Source organism: Podarcis filfolensis (assembly GCF_964270895.1).
Source record: "Podarcis filfolensis genome assembly, chromosome: 6".
Taxonomy (NCBI): Eukaryota; Metazoa; Chordata; class Lepidosauria; order Squamata; family Lacertidae; genus Podarcis; species Podarcis filfolensis.
Window position 1 is genome coordinate 83115805 of NC_139609.1, and position 21205 is coordinate 83137009.

The following is a 21205-nucleotide window of genomic DNA, read 5'->3' on the forward strand; positions in this document are numbered from 1 at the left end:
CTTTGCACTTGCTTACATTGAATTGCATTTGTCATTTTACTGCCCCTTCACTCCATTGGAGAGGTCTTTTTCGGAGCTCTTCGCCATCTCTTTTTAATGACCCTTACTGGTTGAAATACTCCAAACACAACCCTAGAAGAGTGAGCATGCTCAGTAGTGAAATAATACTCGTATAGCTGGAAATGAAAAATACTATTTTGTGTGTGGCGAGCAGGGTTGACTGAATAGGAGCACACCTGCTAGATGAAGAGGCTACACAGCAACATTTGATTGCAGATCCTACTAGTTCTTCCTAATGTGGAATTTAGCTTTCTTTGTAGTTAAAAAATATATTGCTTGTGGTGCTTCAGGTATCACACACAGAGATTTTGTCTCTTCCTTACATTTTAAATATCTGAAAACTGTTGACAAACCCTACTGTAAACTCTCAAGATCAGCCATCCTTGCACTAATCAGCCACCAGTGGGTTCAACAGGTTGATAGTTCCTCATGGACTTGCAGGTGATCTCTTAAGCCATGGTACAAGTAAAGTTCTGAGTAAAGTTCTTTTGAGCTCTCAGACACTAGAGTGTGATGGCCTGGGACTCGGGCTCGGAACCAGAGGAGTCTCAGGCAGCACCGGATCCTTTGCCTCAGGCATCATCTGAACCAAGTCTGGGGCCTGATCCTGAAGAGTCCCAGTCTGCACAGGTTCCCCTGCAACAAACACCAGCTGGGCCGAGTCAGGGGCCTGAGCCTGCCCTGGCTCCAGATGCTGGGATTACCTCGTTGCCTCCAGCTGGGCCATCACTTACAGCTGCTCTACTACCGGAAGAGTCAGGGGAGGCTGAGGTGGCCCCTGGGTCTAGTAACCCACGACGTCTCCCGAACTGCAGAGACTGAGGTCTGAGAGAAGGAGAGACCTGAGTACTCACAGGAGGAGTGCTTGCCTCCGGGCAAAACAGGGAGGTGAGTCGCTGGGGGATCAGGACCGGCTGCTACCACGACAAAGATAAAAGGCTGTCAGACCCTGCACCAGGTTGCGGGAGCAACATTGCTGTATGCTAGATCCTGCCTGAGATCCTGTACCTGTCCTTGCCTCGTTCCCTGCCTCGTGTCCTGCCTTGGCCCTGTTGGACTGACTCCTAGTGGAACCTTCGGATTGTGGGCCGGTCCTGGACCTTGTTTCACGAGTTACCCCCAGGCCCAGCACATAGAGCTTGGATTTTTTTTCCTTCTGAGCTGGTGGCAAAATATGATGAGCAACTCACAAAGAATGTAGGTGACTTTCTAAAACGATACTGGACGACGTGTTCGATACAAGCAGAGGCATCATAACTGGAAATTCTTTTTTATTAAAAAAAAAGCATGTGTTTAGGTATCAACAAGAGAAATTCCAAACACTGAAAAAAATAGCAATTCTGTACAATAAATCAGCATCTGTTGACAGTTCTCCAAAGTGTACAAGGATCTTTGTTATATAAAAAATGTTTAAAATATAAAAAAACACAAAAATTCATGTAAAAAAACCTTCCAACAAGGAAGCTGTGCGCATATTATTCAGGAATGGGTGAAAATATGAACAGTAATGCTCATATGCTACTGCAGATCATGATGCTGAAATGTGTCTCTGAGCCTCTCTAAGCTGAATACAAGACGACCACATCACCTGCACTGGATCAGAGCAATGGTCCATGTAGAGCAGCAACTTGTTCCCAACACTTCCTCACCTATTGTTGCTCCCTGCAGCTGGAATTGAGAACCAATTGTGCCTCTGAACCCGGGAGGCTACATACAACCATACAGATGACAATGTCCAATCCCACTTCAGAGCCATCCAAGCTACAGCCCATCACATTGCCTTGCAGCAGCAAATTTTTGTGAGTTCATTCACTCATGCACTGCGTGAAAAAAGCGAAACACCCACCAGCCACTTATTTCGGCAGCCAAGGTGCTTCACACATTACCCACATTATGCAAACACCCCCCCAAAGCATTCTAGGCAGCCCCTGGTGGGTTCCAGTACATTACTGGGGTGCTGTGTGAGTCATGCCTTATGCAGGCCTGACTGTGCTGAATTAGTCTCTTCAACCCATAAGTTCAAGCCCTGAAGTGGACAAGTGCATTTTTAAAAACTAGAGCAGTTCCGTAGGCCTGTGCACACCCCACCAGTCCTGTCAAGTTGTTATCCAGAGCATCAGAGAACTGGATTCCCTGTAATGGTCTGTTCATGAGCATGAAGAACCATGTAGAGCTTATGAGGATTTTCCAGGCAGACCTAGCCTGAATCAGCCCACATTTTCTGCAGTGTGAACCATCAGCAGAGGTATGGTACTTTGTTTTTTTCCAAATACAGCACTTGTGTGTTTTTATCAAAATCATATAATGGCAAAAGTTTCACGGCTACTGCAGCAAGGCTCTGAGTTTTAACAGATATATAAAGGGAAATGGATTTAGTGCAGTTTTTCTCCCCTTTTAAAAAAAAGTATTTTAAAAAATATAAACACCAGGACCCTCTTGGAGTGATTCTTTCTCCTTATCACAACATTCCTTTGTAAAAGGAGGTAGGCTGAACGAGACCTGCAGCAGACAGAAATCCTCACTTTAAAAAACCTACACAATTCCTGCAGGATGTCAGAAACAGCAAAATTTTCATCCCTCTACACACCTCAGCACTGAACTCACTGTATCATTTCATCCACCCTTGGCCAGTTGATCCTAAAAACATCTAACAGGAAGGCTGTACCGAGCCACGACCAGCAGATTTCACATGGGCAGGTGAACAGAAATGGATTTTCGTCAGGGCTGCATGAAAAGATCCATTGTCTCGCACCAGTCTTTTTGCTGTTTTCTCAGTTTGCACCTTTTAAAATAAAGGCTGGTCCTTGTTGGTTTTCACTGCAGTATTCAAAATATTACTTAGGTGCATGGTTTGACAGATCTGCCCCCAAAGCAAGGTCAAAGCTAACTTCAGATGCTCCTTGATCTCTCTTCCATCAACAGCACATAGGTCAAAACATGCTTAGCCCCTGGTTGCTGAAGGAGGTTGGGTGCCAAGCATTCAAGGGGGTTGTCTTCAGAAAAGGCAGCACTCAAGCAACTGTCTTTCTTCAAAAAGTATCTGAGGGAAAGGGGAAGAGAGAAAAGAACATTTACACATTTACATGGTCAAAGTAATCAATTATCTTAGTAGTCCACCGATGGTATTTAGAGGTAGATCTTGCACAAGCCATATTGGAAAATTTATCATGTGGTTAACATGGTTTGTGCACACTTTTGAAATGTAGGCTGGATGGTAGCTGTCTCCTGGCTTCCTTCTGTTCTTCCCGATTTGCTCTGCAAAAACGAGGGCTAGAAACTTGCTCTGAAAATATATAGAGGCTAGAATCAGCCAGGAGCACTTGCTGCTCTGAGAATTGTCAGTTGGCCAAGTGTTTCCCCATCCTGGCTCTAGGATGATAGTTAAATGAAAAGCCAGTTCTGCTCATTTCATAGTTTCACTGTTTAACGTTGCAGCAAATTATGACATGGTGGTGTTTTCAGTGTTCAGGAACAGATGGAGCGGACAAGAAAAAAGCTCTTATTGGGCCAATGTCTCCTGAAAAGCAGAAACACATTTCTGAATCTACCGTAACTCTTCAGGAAGCTCTGTAAAACTCAGGCACTGCCTAACTTTCAGAAACATGAATTATGTAGGGTTGCCATACACCCGGAATTTCCCAGACATAGCCGGAATAATGCAGTCACAAGCAGTGTCTGGGCAGAAATTGGCCAAATGTCCGGGAAAATTGGAATGTACAGCAAAACTTTAAATAGCTCAACAACACCCCCCACAACATGTGCTCAACAACTTGTCCAGATTTTCACTTTCAATATGGCAACCCTATATGAAGTGGGCCAAGAAGAGAGTCCATTAAGGCGCCATTTTCTGGGACCAGCCTGGCCACAGAGCTCCAGCTTCATTTACCTTTATCGCCTTCTGAATGCAATGGGAACTTCTCGATGGGGGATGAGGATTCCCAAGTGCAGCGTTTCCACCGGCTTGTCATCGGTTGCTACAATCTGATACTTCCTTATAAGCTGCAACACAAAGACAGAAGGAATCAAACCCGGGCTGCTCAAACTCACCCTAGTGAGTACCTGTGGGAACGAACTCATCCCAACTTGTAACAAAGGGTTAGTCTGAGCCAGGGACAATCCTCGGAACCTGCCAGCTCACAGCCTTGCTACTCACAATGACAAGGCTATGATCCATCCCAAGTTTAGCATGGGTGGCTAACCCCTCACTGTGATGACTGACAGGTGAGCAGCCCCTCCCACCTGTTCACATGGCCCAGGGGAGTGGGGGCACCTAACAGTTCTACCCACTTCTTTTATATGGGTGTATTCAATGCTAGGGCCACGGGTGGCGCTGTGGTCTAAACCACAGAGCCTACGGCTTGCCGATCAGAAGGTCAGTGGTTCGAATCCCTGAGACAGGGTGAGCTCCCGTTGCTCGGTCCCTACTCCTGCCCACCTAGCAGTTTGAAAGCACGTCAAAGTGCAAGTAGATAAATAAGTACCACTCTGGCGGGAAGGTAAACGGTGTTTCCGTGCACTGCTCTGGTTCGCCAGAAGCGGCTTAGTCATGCTGGCCACATGACCTGGAAGCTGTACGCCGGCTCCCTCGGCTTATAGAGTGAGATGTGCGCCACAACCCCAGAGTCGTCCGTGACTGGACCTAAGGGTCAGGGGTACCTTTACCTTTACCTTTATTCAACGCTAATTGCATACGACTTACTTAGGTCCGATAATTTCAATGGGTTTATTCCATGTGAAACTTAGCAGGATACTCCAATAGGATTTGATGTATGGAACACACCTTAGGGTCTTGTGATGAAGGCTGTGGCATAAGTAAATTTTTACCTACTCAGCCCTGCACACACACACAATGTGACTGCTATTTGAAGGAGGGTGGGAAGATGTAATTGCAAACATCTTACCCAACATAGAGCTAATTGAAGCTGTAGCTCTGCCAGGCGGCGTCCGATGCACATCCTTTTTCCAATCCCGAACGGAACATGAGCAAAAGGATTTATGTTCTTCTGGAGCCAACGCTCTGGCTTAAACTGAGTCCAGTCGTTGAAGTATTCTTCGTTGCATCCCAGAGAATGGCTGTTGATCATCAACACCGTCTGTAAACATGGAAAACAGCATGGGGCGAGTGAGAGAGGGGAGTGAAGGTCAGCCGGGTGCAGTTTTTCTAAAGACGGAACATCAAGCCTTGTGTTGCTAATGGAAAAAAGGGCTGCAGTAAAAAGGAAAAGTTGTTTTCTCTGACAGAACCATGATGTCGCATCAAAGGCTGTTGTGCTTCCAAGGCAAGCGAGAAAAGCATGGAGCAACAGCCAGGAGACTTTAAATTTTTTTTATAAGAAGCCCCAAACAAACTTCAAGTTGGGATTTATTTCCAGGCAGGGGTTTCAAAATGGAAGAAAGCAGATGAAGCCTTAATCTTTTCAGTGAAATTGCCTTCAGAGCCAATTCAGAGTAGAAAATAGATAATATTCTCTTGCCTGTGAGTGTTTTAAAGGCTAAGCGTGCTTTTTTAAAAAAACCAAGCAAACAAGGTGCAATGTGAGTAAAGCTTAGTTTGATCCAGATTTCATCAGGCTTCTGTCTGCACCCAAATTTTCAAGCCCATACCTTTAATAGCGGAACAGTCAGAAATTCAACAGGTGCTATTTCTGCTGCAGATTTTCATATGGGGGGGGGGAAAGCTGCACTGGAGGCTCATCCAGACTTGAGCTTGCCCTGTGCTTAGAAAGCATGGGTCCAAGTGGCTGCCCCATGGCTTTCCCTCAGAAAACCTGCTCTTTAAGTGATAAATTGAGCAAACGTCAATCCAGAGAAAACTCGATTGCTGTTGGCTCTGATTCAGTAGAAAAGATTAGGTTTCCTTGGGGGAAAGTGGTGAGGCAGGTCTGGATGAGCATTTTTGCCTGTCAGTATTAAAGGCATAAGAGCTATGTCAGAAGAAAATGTGCGACGCCTGGAGAGGGTGTGTTTTCCAGGCAAGCTTGATCGCAGGAACTTCTTTCATAAATTAAGTCAACTAACCTGCACTGCAAAGCAACATGTCAAGCCAGCTAGACACACTCTGTTTCCCCCTATACATCTCACGTTGTCGCAATAATTGATTGCACCTTACGGTGCTCAAATTCCATTGGAGTGACTTAACGGTGCACTCCGAAAAGTAGCTCTTTCAAGAGTACAATGTGTTAGAAAAGTGACTTTGCAGCTGCAATTCTACACTCATACCACGTATAAAGCACAGTACATGACAGCTTAGACAGGGGAAGTCCTTTGCTGAATTGATCAATTTTCCCCACACTCACATAGAAGAAACCATCACCAATGTACCAGGGTGCCCAGTGCTTTTATGAATAGCAATAAAAACAATAAACTTTTATTATAGGGCTGCAAATGCACCTGAAGTTAATTTTGCTGCTGGAAAATGCAACTCACCCCTTTAGGAAGAGCATAGTCTCCAAGGACCATTTCTTGGTCCAGGGTCCGAGTGGTAAACGGCACAGACGGAGTTAACCTACAGCAAAAAAAAGAAGCACATTTTTAACTATGATTGAAAGACAGATCTACCAGGAGCCGGATCCTGAGAACTGTAGTTTGTTCTCTCAGCGCCCTTCACAAACTACAGTTCCCAAGATTCTTTAGAGGAAGTCATAACTGTTCAAAATGCTTAACTTTTTAAATACTTTTTTATTGGTTTTACACAATTTTATACATTTAAACGTTAACCATTTCAAACATTGAAATAAAAGGGTCTTTTGAACCTTCGGACCTCCTTCCCTCCCTCCATGGATTCCATATTTAAGATTACATTTTTGCATCTTATAACATTATCCATCTGTTATATATCCATGGTTACCATGGTTAATTCCACATTACAAGTGTCATTACATCCCTGCCAATGGTTTTAACTGTTTACAGTGGTCTTTTAAATAAATTCACTCCAGTCTTTAAAAAACACTTGATCTTCCTGGTTTCTGATCTTGCCTGTCAGTTTCGCCTGTTCGAAATGCTTTAAATGAGTGTAGCCAAAGAAAAGAGAGGCCGTTTATTTTCATACTAGGCCGGGAAATTTACCTCATAGATTCTTTCAGGCATGCCTTTAAATAGGGCATCTTCTTCAGATGTTCAGCATTTGGGTTCTCTTCAGCAGAGACCACAACCTGTATTTCCTCAAGTAGCTTTGCCTGGACGTGAGGGTTGCAGGAGATGTTGTAGAGAGCCCAGAGCAGACTGTTGGCTGTCTGCAAAACGGTAAGAGAGACTGACTTAGCTCACTCAGGATTACTACGTTAACATGAGTAAGGAGCTGCTACAACAACAACATCATGAAGCCTTTCACAATGGGAGAATATTTATATGTATTATCTGCAGCTGGCTTCTTTAAGTTTCAAAACTGAGCTCTGCCCTAGCCTAGGAGATCTGCGGGCATAGGGCAGTATATAAATATTATTATTATTGTTATTATTCAGACCACCTGGAATCTTACTATAGTGGAACCTTGGTTCTTGAACTTAATCCGTTCTGGAAGTCCGTTCGACTCCTGAAACCGTTCAAAAACCAAGGCGCAGCTTTCAGTTGGCTGCAGGAGCTTCCTGCACTCAATCGGAAGCTGCATTGGATGTTTGGCTTCCAAAAAACGTCTGCAAACTGGAACACTTCTGGGTTTGCAGCGTTCGGGAGCCAATTTGTTCGGCAACTAAGCCGTTTGAGAACCAAGGTACCTCTGTAGTACAAAAGGCATTTAGAAACATCAGGAGAGGAATGAGATATCAGTGACACGCTACAGTGGTACCTCGGGTTACAGACACTTCAGGTTACAGACGCTGCTAACCCAGAAATAGTACCTCGGGTTAAGAACTTTGCCTCAGGATGAGAACAGAAACTGCGTGGCGGTGGCAGTGGGAGGCCCTATTAGCTAAAGTGGTACCTCAGGTTAAGAACAGTTTCAGGTTAAGAACGGACCTCCAGAATGAATTAAGTTCTTAACCCGAGGTACCACTGTATTGGTCCTGGAGGAGACTCTTGAGAGTCCCATGGACTGCAAGAAGATCAAACCAATCCATTCTTAAGGAAATCAGCCCTGAGTGCTCACTGGAAGGCAGATTGTGAAGCTGAGGCTCCAATACTTTGGCCACCTCATGAGAAGAGAAGACTCCCTGGAAAAGACCCTGATGTTGGGAAAGATGGAGGGCAGCAGGAGAAGGGGATGACAGAGGACGAGATGGTTGGACAGTGTTCTCGAAGCTGCCAGCATGAGTTTGACCAAACTGCAGGAGGCAGTGGAAGACAGGAGTGCCTGGTGTGCTCTGGTCCATGGGGTCACGAAGAGTCGGACATGACTTAACAACTAAACAACAACAACCACTGCATATGTTACCTAACCAACTCTCATCTCCCATGACCATTGGCAATGCCAGCTGAGGCTGATGGAAGCTGCAGTACCAGAAACTGAAGGGCCACAGGTTCTTCATCCCTGCATTAGGCCTTCTGTATTTAGATTTTTGAAAAATTGCATCAAAAACAACTTGGCACAATCCAGGGGAGACTTAGTAGATGTTAAGGCATTGTTCAGGGGAGGAACAGGATTGCAACCTATTAAATGGCAATGATGGTGATGATAGTCAGTAAGAACAAGAAGGGAGGAAATCAAATGAGGAAAATGGGTCACAGGAAAGAGGAGACTATCATCTTTTTAGCTGGGTGACCGTTAAGAGGATCCTTGCCACGAATGCAGAGAAGCAAGCTAGGATTTACCGTTTCAACTCCAGCAATCTGGAGTTCCGTGATGGCAGCATATAGCTCCTTCTTTGAAAGCTGACTCCCAAAGTAAATGTCACAGAGGAAATCCTCGCTGGGGTTGGCAGAGTGTTTCTGCAGCCTGCTGTCAATAGAGCATTTCACTGTGGGAGGGAAGAGAGGAAGTACTGAGCAAACAAAAGCAATGCTTATAGGCCTCAAAAGTTGCAATGTTCCTCCGTTTCAGAAATTCCTTGCTCACAGAAAACTAGGTGTCGAGGACAATCGTTGAATAGTTTTCTATGTGCAGGCTTTTATTGTATTGTATTATAGAGAGTGTTATTTACTGAAGTTATCACCCTGGGCCAGCAGGGGGATACTGTAGATAGTTATGCAAATAAGGGGTCGAAAGTGACGTTCATTGATTGGATAGTTTTAGAAAGTTGTTACAGTAACGTTGTACTGGAGCTCTATATAAGCAGGCTGACTGAACCCTTCAGTTCAGTTCTGTCCTGGCCTGTGAATAAACAAGAGCTGTTTGAAGAATCGCTGTGTCGTCTGATATGTTCACCCACAACTTAACAGAGAGGATCATTCAAACATGCTAGCCACTGCCTAAAGTTTTAAATACTGCACCTACCACTCTGTTTGCAAAAGGGAGCAAGGGGAAGAATTTTAGATATGGGAAAACCAGATTCAACTCTCTGGTTTGATCTTAGGCAGGCTACTCTCTCATAGCTTAACCAACCTCACAGGGTCGTTGTGAGGCTACAGAAATGCTACCCTGAGCTCCTTCAGAGGAAGCTTGCAGCATACACTTATGAAATGCCTGAAGAACAGAGAGCCAGCTGTTTGAGAGAAGAGAGCCAAGCAATCTGAAGTTGCTTTACGCACTGGTCTATTCTACCAGAGCTTTTGAGGCTTCCGTGGTGAACTCAAGCGACCCAATTAGCTAGGGGTGGGCAGAAGATAGGGCTGTTGTAGATCACCAAGGATCTCAGGCTCCCAACTATGGGAGCAACAAAAGGATGCCCTTCTCCCCATCCTAAGTGATAACACCAAAATAAGGAATGCTTCACACCCAGGAGTGATTTTGTGTGTGGAAGGACTGTGAGGTCTACTCAGTTCTAGTACTGAAAAAACACAAATTCCTGGGCTCGGCATTCATTACTTTGAGTATATTTCTTTTGCACCTGGCTCTAATTGGTAGATCGCATGGTTCTTGCAAAGAAGAAATTAGATCCCTCAAGCCTGATATTTCCCCATAACCAATTTCAGTTTCATATTTTATAGTGGCATAAATAACAAGAAGCTAAACAGCCACTCTGGCAAGGCAGGTTTTTTTTTTTGGGGGGGGGGGTTAGGAGGGAATGCACTAAAGTCAGACCAGGGACACCTGGCTTTAATTATTGGTTCAGCCATGGAGCTTAATGGGGAAACTTGGGCAAATGACTATATTTTAGTCTGACCAACCTCACAGGGTTGTTGTGAAAAATAACACGCGCTAACTCCAGGTATGCTGCCATTTGCTCCACAGAGGAGAATTCAAATGTATATCGAGAGTAATTGATAAATTAACTTTCAGGTCAAGTGCAGTACAGTTGCTAAATTGTAAGATGCAAAGCTTATTTCACAAGATACTGCCACTGCCACAAGGTGTGTTCAGCTACCTGTCTTAAAGATATTGTCCCACGCCTTTGTGTGAGCCTGCCAAACTTTAGTATTCAGGCTTTTGTGGAGCTCAACGGGGGTCACCATCATCTTCCCAAATGTACTCATCATCTGCAAAATGGCAATGAAGAGATGAACCGCATTATTAAAATGAAACAAAATGTGCACTAAAACAAAGAAGAGCAGGAGTCAAACCTGTGATTGCAGCAGAGAAGTGAATGGCTTTGAAAGAGGATGCAACCAGTTCATGGACAAGGCTATCAATGCCTACTAGTCATGGTACTGGATGGTCTGCCTTCACTGTTGGAGATAGTATGCCTCGGAATACCAATCGCTGGGAATTGCAAGTGAGGAGAGCACACCCAGGTCCTGCTTTAAGCGTTTCCTAGGCATCTGGTTAAGAGCCCTGCTGAAATAGCCTGGAAGACCATCTGGTCTAGCTTCCCCTAGCCAGCCAAATGTCCACAGGAAGCCTAAAAGCTGGACCCCTGGGTGCAACAGCACTTTCCCACTTGCAATTCCCAGCAGCCAGCATTCAGAGACATATACTGCCTCCAGCAGAGGAGGCAAAACATAGCCATCCTACTGAGCACCAAGTACTATTTCTGTGCAATGCATAGAAGGGCTGGGTCAATAGAATTCCTGCAGCTCCTGAGCATCTTTACTCATGCTCCTTCTAGATATAAAAGACCCTTTACTCAATCGTGCATTCCCATGAGTGGTCCATTCATGCCAAAAATTACTTAAGAAAACCACTATTTTCTAGAGACCATCACAACTACGATGACAGTGGTAGAGCATGTTTTGCATGCAGAGTTCCCATAATTTCCAGGCAGGAGTAGGAAAATACTCCCGTCCGAATCCCTGGAGATCTGCTTTCAGTTGGTCTATACAGTGGTACCTCCAGTTGTGGATGGGATCCATTCCGGAGGTCCGGTTGAATCCCAAGTTTTTTGCAACCCGAGGGCCGCTTCTGTGCATGCATGTGGGGTGAAACCCGGTAAAATACTTCTGGGTTTGTTGCGTGCACATCCCGAAGTGTACATAACCAGAGGGTTATGTAAACAGAGGTTCGACTGTACCAGCATCCCCCAACCTTGATGGAGAAAGACTGCACTCCTTACCTGACCTCCACTTGGCTGAGTTTCCACAGCAGAGGGGAAAGGGGAGGGGCATGGCAAATGGGCTGGCAGAAGTGCTGGATTGGCTCCACCAGCCCATTTGCATCCCACCGACCTGGTGAGAGTTGAAGTACAAAGGACACTAGATTGGGAGAGGGCTAGCACAGACTATTCAGAGTTATGTGTACCACCGCTACATCAGGCAACTTCCTACACTGCTGTCCATCAAATGGCTAAAATGTTCAGCATGTTATTTTTTCATACCGTTTTTACGGCTTTGATAAAGTTCAGGCCTTCATCTCCAGTGTCCTGCTGCAGGAGCCCAAATCTCTTCCCGTACAGTACCAGACAAATACCTATCATAGAAAAGAAAGCCGTAAGGATCGATGCACTGCCATCAGGGCATCTTATAGCAGAAGCAAAAGAAAAAAGAGCCTCACAAATACTTGTCTGAAGATAACTTATATCCTTATATATAACTGAAGAAGGGGTGCGAAGGGAAAGCCCATAGCAACGAGAGGTATAGACAAGCAAATTGCACATACAAAGTTCATTTTGTTTGGGGATGAGGAACAAAGAGTTCAGCCACACTCTGCACTATGGTTTATTTCAGATGCAATGCCAAACCATCATTTGACATTACACACCCAGCCAGAACTCAAACTCATGTACTCTTCCTTCTTCCGATATAGAGTGATTCTTTCCCTAGTCTGCCGTGAACACCAGGGGGGGAAATCAAATGAACCTACTCATGTGTTCAACATGACTGGGGTAGCAGTGTGGGAATGTTCAGGAAGGCAAGAGAGGATATATTGTTTATTAATATCCTTCCTAACTTGCGTTAGCAAGTTCCTTTACTTAGCAGAGTGCATTCCCCTTTACACAGCACAGCAGATAGCTGGTTGCAGGCTTGTGTAGGCCTCTCACTATCATACAATTTAGTATTGAATTGTATGTTCCTGGTAAGTTCCCTTTTTATCCCTCTTAAAAGAATAAAGACGCCACAATCTTATTTAAAGTAACAAAAAGAAGCTTACTTACATCAGGCTGAGCACAGTGTGATCCTTGAAGGCAGGCTTTAGGCTTAAAGCAGGCATAGGCAAACTCAGCCCTCCAGATGTTTTGAGTCTACAATTCCCATCACCCCTGACCACTAGTCCTGTTAGCTAGGGGGGATGGGAGTTGTAGTCCCAAAACATCTGGAGGGCTGAGTTTGCCTATGCCTGGGCTTAAAGTCACAAATATGTAATTTGGATCTACCCCATATGGGGGGGAAATCCCAGTGCCTGCAAACTATCAGTCACTGCAGTTCACACGATGAAAGGAAGATGGAAAAGAGGAAGAGTGGCAGCATGCCTTGTGCTTTTGTTACCTACCCCAGGCTAAAGGGAAACTTACTTTCAAATGACCATTTGTTCAGTTCAGAATATAAATCTTCTATTTCTCCATTCTTGTTACAAAGTGTGTCTATCCGATGCATAAAATCATCTAGAACCTAAAAAGGGAATTAAATTTGGAATATTGGTGAAAAGCAAAATATGCACAGGTCATTATTTTTACAAACACTCTTTTGCTATGCACATACATGCGCGCGTGCACACACACACACACACACACACACATTCCGTAGTACAGGAATGTGTTATTTCTCCCCCTTCTAAGCTGAAAATAAAGCTCCACAGATATGACTTATAAAAACTCCATTTTGTTAGTACTGATAGGTTTGTAGACCACTCTGAGAATTCTTTGTTCTTGTATCACTAGTCAACTCACTAGCTCCACCTCACGTCTGTAAAGGTTGATGTACACCAGCTGCTATTGGAGAATATCTCACAGCAGTGGGCAAATGATTAATGCATCTTTGTTGTGATTTGTTTACAAGAGCAGGTAAAGACGCTTACAAGTGTAACGTCTCAACTAACTCATGTTAACTTGTTTCATAATATTGGTAACACAGCGAAAGGAAGAAAAGAAACAAAAACTTCCCTCCACATATAGGTGGAGGGAAGTCAAGATTTATGTCTGTATGATTAGTTTGTATGTTTGTTTTCTTTTTTGCAATCTAAGTATCTATGTATAATAAGTTTGTTTAGTGTTCTGTTTTGTGTTTGTAAGTATTAATAAATATTTATCAATAAAAGTTTAAAAAAAAGTTAGCTTGTTTCTGCCTGGGGTAGGCAAATAAACTGGGATTTAATGAGTTCTGCAAAATCATAGGTGCACATCTACAGAGAAAAGGGGGATTTCTCTGGCAGCCTCCAAATTGGAGTCAGTGGGTGATATTCAACTAAGTATTAATCAGAGTAGACCCAAGGAAATTAATAAACATGGCTATGTTAGGTTCACTAATTTCAATAGATAAAACTTAGTTGACCAGTCAGTTCAGTGCTGCTCCCATCATGAGCACCAACAACTTCAGTTGCCATGTGCTGGGAAAAAAATCAAGTGAGACTGAAAGGGTCCAATGAACACTGGATTCTATAGACTGGCAAACAAAATCTCATTACTTGGCAACCAACATTTGTCTGATTACCTGAATCCATTCACAGCCAATACCAAATGCAGAGATGGACGCATAACTTGTGGAACTGATTGACTGCAGAGCCATGCATTCATCAAAATCAAGTGTATAGTCCTTCCTGGACTCAACCATTGGAACTGAAAGTGGGGGATTGCATTTTGCACACATTACTCCATATAAAAGCTCACCCTGAATATAGAAACTTGGCATATCAGGGAGAAAGCCCTAGTATAGCCCTCTATTTGATATACTAGGTTTTTACATGCAGGGATTTATGTGTGTGAAAGAATTGAGATTTTTGCAGGGATTGTTTCTTAACTCCCTCTTCTAAATGAGTCCATTCACAAACAAGGTAGCTCAAAATATTCAATTACATCTGTGCCTGGATCAGACCCAAACTGGATTTCATGATGCTTTACAGTTTAATCCTATGCATATCTATGCAGAAGTAAGCCTTACAGTGTTCAGTGGCTATTGAATTAAAGCCTTAACAACTTAGAAGACAAAATTAAGCACAAGTCCTTATGAATACCTCATTGATTTTGGTGTCCAGCTTCATAATTTCTGTGGGCTTCATTAATTTCTTCTGAAATGCACTTCTTACTCGCTGCCAGTCTTTTCCTTCTCTGTGTGAATGAAAAAGAGAAAAGTTAAAAGAGAGCCTCATTTACTCATGTCTACTATACTAGATTCCAGACACGCTGCAAATGCTGACATTTTCTACTTAAGTTAGCACTGTGTGTAGATTAATGTGAAATGTCAGAAAATGCTGATGGCTGAAACCTAAAAGCAGTATATTAGCTGGATGTGCCTTGAGCAAATACTAGGTTTGAGCAATTTACAGATAAATGCTAAAATATGCCAAGGAAGGTTAGAAAATGAATCTGACAGTGTAAAAAATTGCCTTATGCTTAAAAGCATCACTTCCTGGGTAGTTTTCAAAAGTGACACTCAAAATCAGTTTTACAGAATGTTCCCCACATTCTCTATTCCCCTTCTGATTTGAAAGATGGTGGCATTAGCAAGATAGTGCATTGTATCTCAAAGTGCTTCACCTGCCATACCTATTTTTTTTCTCCCGTAATTTTTTCTGCTGAGGGGAAACATATTAAAGCAGAAAAAATAACACAGACTCTTCTCCCAGTCCCAGAGCTGTGACCAGACTGGTTGATTTTCCTAAAGCTTATTATTATTATTATTATTATTATTATTATTATTATTATTAAAAAGCATTTTGGAGAGGAGGAGTCAGAGATCTCCCAGAATAACATGCAGCTGGATGCTGACAGTGCACCAGATTGTACACAGAAGATGCTCTGAAATGGCTTATGCTGAGCTATTTTCACAATATGAATGTAAAACCTCCATAGGCCAGAATGGGCATTTAGTTTCTGTGGACAACCTTCTATTTAACAACATTCACACACGGCACAAATAGCTGAGGAGAGGTAGAGAAGTTCTTGTGGGTTTTTAAAATCAAACTCAAAAAACAAATTAAGCAAATTAAAGCAGTTGCTTTATCAATGCGGCTTTCCCCCAGCTAAATTTATAAGCACGAGAAAACCATCCTGTTATTAACATCACTTGGAACTCCGTGCCAAGCCATTAGAATCATAGGCAGTTTTGTGACGCTTAGTGATTTCAGCAGGATGCTGTGAGTGCCTTCCTTCATTGCCCACTGGCTCTGCCCCCAGCTATGCATGCCACTCACTATCCTAACTCCTAACTCAGTCCTAACTCACAGGATAAGCAGACCATAGCCCTCTTTACGGTAGTCCCGGTAGGCTTTCCAAGGCTTGATCTCAAGGCGCTGTGGGTAGGCACTCTCTTTTCTGTAGAGGGCTTCGAGCAAGCAGGGCGCACCGATGTGCACCGAATCGAAAGCCCCGAGTTTCATGCGGAAGATCTTGCCAAACTTGCGGTGGTAATCGGCCTGCAACCAAAGGGAGAAGGAAAGGGAGGGTAAAGAGGAGAGCCACTGTGGATCCAAGTTGCACATACAAGTGTGCGCTTACAGAGATTCACCCAGGTGACAATGCAAGTAGAAGATAAAGCACCTGCAAGCCAGCATCACTCCCCTTTAGAATAAGGTTACCAGAGTTTTTTCAATGAATCCGGGGACACTTTTCAACTTCAATGGATTTTGTATGGAGACTGATTTGTAAATCCGGAGACTGTCCCTGGGAAACGCGGACGTCTGGTAACCTTACTCTAGAACAGCAACTGGTCCCAAGCCACATGTTTTGTATCCCCGGTCTATCCATCAAGGGACGCTTCCAGATTACGGCTATTTTCAGGCAGGATTCAATCACATACTTCAAGTCTGGTGCAACCAGTCAGTTTCCCCCAAAGTATAAGGAAAGGGATGAGCGACTGCACTGGAAATTGCGGGGGAACACAATTTCACGCAATATATTTGACACACACACACACCATGCACCATGCAAACAAATAATAATGAATGCTCAACAAGCAGGTAGTCTGGAAGCACCCTAGGTCAAGACTTCCCAGCTATGCCACTGGAGACCCAAGTTTTTACTTGAGATGCTCAGGACTAAACTTGTGGCTTCCTCTGTTGGAGCACTGAGTTATGGGGCTGCCTTGGGCTGTTTTAGAGGTTGTGCCAAAAGGATTTTGAACCCAAGGAATCCACCAGGTGGTTTGTGCCATCTGTAAAGATTGGCGGTGGAGGCTCACAGAAGCTACTCACCAGCGTCTCGTGCTGTCTCTTGAGGCCCCCTTTCCAGAGGATGTCCAAGAGGCTGCCCATCAGAGGCCACTTGGTGGGGCCAGGCAGCGCGGAAAGCGCGTGGGGCGCCTGCCTGGGGCAGACGGGCATCTCCTCCTTGGGCTGCAAGGCGCACACCGACGAGGTGGGCAGCAGCTGCTGCTGCTGCGGAGGGGCGGGCGCGCCGCCAGGGCCTCGCCGCTTCACGAGGGAGCCTAGCAGCGGGGCGCGCTTTAAGGGGGCGCTCATGATGCCCGGAATGGTCCGAGGGAGGGAGCCCGAAGGAATCGAGCTCGCCGCACGTGGATCGAGACGCACACGACCACGTCGGGGTCTCTCTCTCCAGCGGAGGGATCTAACCTGACCTCCGGCGCTCGGTGGGATTTGGCCACAGGCTGGATCTAACCTTAAAAGCTGCGCGCGGAAGGAAGCTGGTAAAACTTCGGGGGCGCAGCTTGGCGGGATCCGGATGCAGCAAGTTGAATTTAAATGCAGGTGGAGAGGAAAAAAGAGAGGCGGGCTCCTAGCTCGACGGGGTAGCAGCGCTAAGAGGGTCGTGCAGGAAAGCGCCTACCCCGCTAACAGCCGCGCGCTTTAAGCCACAGGATCGCGCTGCGCAACGATGCGGGGATCTGCGCAGAAGCCGAGAAAGGGTAGAGGTGAGTCTCCCCCGGCGCAACCTAGTCTCGGGGGGAAGACTTCGCGATCGGCCGTCCGGGCTGTGGTTGCGACGGGCTGCTTGCTCTCGAGAGATCTGGTTTCAAGAGATCTAACTCCTTCCAGGCAAGAGGAAAAACTAGAGAGACAGACAAAGAAATAACCACTAAACGCAAAGGGATACTGTATTGCGCGCCGGATCCAGGTGTTAGAAGGTCCCATCGACGGCTGGGAGCGCGGCTTTTATAAACCTCCGGGGCCGGACGCCGGACTCTCCTCCAGGGCCAATGGGAAGGGAGGGGAGGAGAGCAGGGCGCGGGGAGGGCCGGTCCTCGGGGGAAGCCGCAGCGGGGCTGGCGGGTTGCGGGGCGGATCAGGTGACTTTCCAGGCGAAATCCCGACCCACCCGCTCTCGCCTCCCTCCCGCGCGGTGGATGCAGGACGAACGCAGCCGGGGAAGCCTCTCCGCGAGGCTAAAAGGGCTCGGGATGCCCTCGGCGAGATCCTTGTCTTTCGGCACCTCCCCCCCCCCCCCACTATCCCGGCCTTCTTGCCCAGAGTTTTCCCTTCGTTTTGACTGAGCCTCCGATCTTTGCGCCAACTACCGTGCGCTACTAGGACTGCCCTAGGCTCAGGAGTAAGTCCCATTGAGTTCAGTCGGACTTACTCTCAGGTAAGTAGGCGTAGGATTGCACCGTCAGCGCCAGAGCCATTAGGAGGCGAGGTTGTGCTCTTGGCGCGCCAGCTAAAAAAAAAAAAAGCGAAAGAGGAGTCCGAATGGAGTTTGCAGATGCCACGGAGTAACCTGTGGCGTCGCATCGCGCACCGATTTGTTTCTGTAAGGAAACTACGCACCGCGGAGTTGGCACCATTTTGATTAGGGCTGCGGCGCTGGGCGGGATAGGGTTAAAATTCCCTAAACGAAATCCCCTCCCCTCAGTTGCTGTCAGTGGGGTGGGGGGGGTATATGATATTGGTGCGTGGTCTAGTTTGGTGGGTGGTCTCAAGGACTCAGGCCCAAACCTGTAAATTTTTACTCAGCAGTATGTCTCGCTGGTTTCAATGGAATTTACTTTCTGGTAATCGAGCATCACATTGTTTTATCCTAGGCTGAAATCCTATGCACTCTTACCTGGACATCTAGTCAGTGGCGTAGCATGGGGTGTCAGCACCCGGGGCAAGGCAAGTAATTTGTGCCCCCTAACCCATGGATTTGCGCCCCCTAACCCGTGGATTTGCGCCCCCTAACCCGTGGATTTGCGCCCCCTAACCCCAGATGTTGCGCCCGGTGCGGCCGGCCCCCCCTGCACCCCCCACGCTACGCCACTGCATCTAGTAAGTATACATGAAGCCCCCATGGGCACCCCGCCCCTATCAGGATACAAGTTTGGACCACAGTGAAGTGGCAAACAGTTAACCCCCCTCCCCTTTTCAGTGTGCTGGATTTGGCTCATATCCCATGCCTGGAATTTACTTTTTAAAAAGCTATCTGCTCACACGTCCAGATAACATGAATGGCATCCCATCTAGGTTGTTCCTAGTCCCTGAGATTTGTCTTCAGTAGTGATTCCCTCTCTGCCACAGTTTTGAGGCAGGTGCAGAGGCGAGGTGAATTTAAAAAAGGCCCACAGCTTAGTCATATTCATGAACAGTTTGCACATGGCAATTGGCATTTGTTATTGCAATTTGCATAGTGTTTGTTATTAAAGTTTAGTGGATCATCACACGCTTCCGAGTTGGGGGTGGGGGAGAGAGATTTATAGTTTATAGGCAGAAGACCAATTCTTTCCTTCCACACCAGGGGCTAGCTCCTTGCTGAAATGCTGGAATAAATATAAAGAAGGCTGAATGAGAATGTAGTTGTTACATCAGGAAGTACAGGACTGGCCTGAGGCAGAAGTTTCCTGCTAAGATGCACGCCACTCCCCGTTTTCATAAGCTGTTTTTGAAGTTTCTGGAATGGAAAAGGAGATTTGATTCCAGCCCTGTGGTTGTGATGTAACCCACAGGCGAGGAAGTCAAGACATCTGCTACTCCCTTCGTTAAGTACTTAATCATTGCCTCCTATTTTGTTTTTTTGTAAAGGTCACAATAAACGTTTCAGACATAACAGCCATTCATTGTCCATCTTCAGATCCTTCCCATGTGCAAGACAAACACATGTTCAATTTCCAGCAAAAAGGGGGGGGGCAGGTTGGTTGATGAACTTTAGAGCACCCAGAACAAGATGGTTTTGCAGGATCAGAGATGATTGCTTGAAAAATCTTGGCCACTCTCCACTCCCTGATGCCGCTAAATAAATACTGTATATTTCAAAACATGCAGGTGGGGTTGGCCTCATTTCCAGTGCAATCCTAGGCATATTTAGTAGTCCTATTAATTTCATCTATGTGTGCTCCCAAGTGAATGTGTATTGGACTACAGCCATAATTACCCCCCCCCATCATTTTCAAAAAGATCAGATCGGTAGGCACATAGCTTTGTAAAATCTACAAACAAAGGAATGCAATTGGCAAATCCAGAAATAGAGATCAGTGCAGCATATTAACACATATTAGCATTTTACTTTAATGAATATGCAGTAGATTGGTATCCGTATAGGGCCATATTATTACATCATCAGCAGGACGTGGATGGCGCTGTGGTCTAAATCACTAAGCCCTTGGGCTTGCCTATTGAAAGGTCAGCAATTCAAATCCGCACGACAGGGTGAGCTCCCGTTGCTCTGTCCCAGCTCCTGCTGACCTAGCAGTTCAAAAGCACACCATTGCAAATAGATAAATAGGTACCACTGTGGCAGGAAGGTAAACTGCGTTTCCATGCGCTCTGGTTTCTGTCGCGGTGTTTCGTTGCGCCAGAAGCGGTTTAGTCATGCTAGCCACATGACACAGAAAGCTACCTGTGGACAAACGCCAGCTCCCTCGGCCTGAAAGCGAGATGCGCGCCGCAACCCCTTTGACTGGACTTAACCGCCCAGGGCTCCTTTACCTATACTGTTATTGTTATTTGGAATCCCATAAAAATAAATATAAATTAATCACCTGTGCTGCAGAAACCAACTAAGTGGCTTTCAAAACAAAGTAAGAAAGGAGAAACTGCCAAATAACTTGGACTTTGCCCAGAACAGAGCAAGGTGAACATCTCTTTTGAGAAACTTCCCTTGTGTCGCTGTGCTGAGCCACCCACTGAATGTCTGAAGGCAGGGCCATCCACAGCAGTCTCCAAGAGCTTGCTATGCCATCTCATTGATGGGTGGACATGGACTGATAATGTCTGGAGGGCTGTGGCGAGGGTGGGATACGGCCTCTTTGCAGGACACGTGGCAGCAACATTTCCATCACCAGTCCACCAGACTCCCTGGCTTCATTCACATTGCATTGGGATGAATGGAATAATGCATGAATGGAATAAACATTAAAGTGCTGCTTTGTATACTTTGTCTACATCTTTAATTGTCAGCAAGTGAAAGTACCTGTAGGAAACCTCAGACATACAATATTTTTAAAATTATGTTGAGAGATTTATAAGCCACTTATTCGCAACATGTACATACAGTGGGACCTCGGGTTACATACACTTTGGGTTACATACACTTCAGGTTACAGACTCCGCTAACCCAGAAATAGTACCTCAGGTTAAGAACTTTGCTTCAGGATGAGAACAGAAATCGTGCTCCGGTGGCACAGCAGCAGTAGGAGGCCTCATTAGCTAAAGTGGTGC

The 21205-nt window shown here is 45.5% G+C and overlaps 1 protein-coding gene and 1 long non-coding RNA gene across 3 annotated transcripts; one reads left to right on the forward strand and one right to left on the reverse strand.

Moving 5' to 3' along the window:
- Positions 1 to 1317: 1317 nt before the first annotated feature.
- CYP24A1 (cytochrome P450 family 24 subfamily A member 1) lies at positions 1318 to 17777 on the reverse strand. Of its 2 annotated transcripts, none has more exons than XM_083618817.1 (12): positions 17670 to 17777; positions 15843 to 16033; positions 14633 to 14726; positions 12978 to 13074; positions 11844 to 11935; positions 10458 to 10569; positions 8806 to 8951; positions 7126 to 7292; positions 6487 to 6565; positions 4962 to 5153; positions 3947 to 4059; positions 1318 to 3100 (listed from the first exon to the last, which is right to left on the reverse strand). In XM_083618817.1, the coding sequence occupies exons 2-11, from the start codon at positions 15995 to 15997 to the stop codon at positions 3949 to 3951; spliced, it is 1245 nt and encodes a 414-aa protein (XP_083474943.1). In that variant the 5' UTR covers positions 15998 to 16033; positions 17670 to 17777; the 3' UTR covers positions 1318 to 3100; positions 3947 to 3948. The 2 variants fall into 2 exon arrangements, with proteins under 2 accessions (XP_083474943.1, XP_083474942.1); XM_083618816.1 differs by having other exon boundaries at positions 16811 to 17745.
- Positions 17778 to 17814: 37 nt separating this feature from the next.
- LOC310764863 lies at positions 17815 to 19601 on the forward strand. Its single transcript, XR_014549291.1, has 2 exons — positions 17815 to 18158; positions 19287 to 19601. It is a non-coding gene; the product is annotated as an uncharacterized lncRNA (long non-coding RNA).
- Positions 19602 to 21205: the final 1604 nt, after the last annotated feature.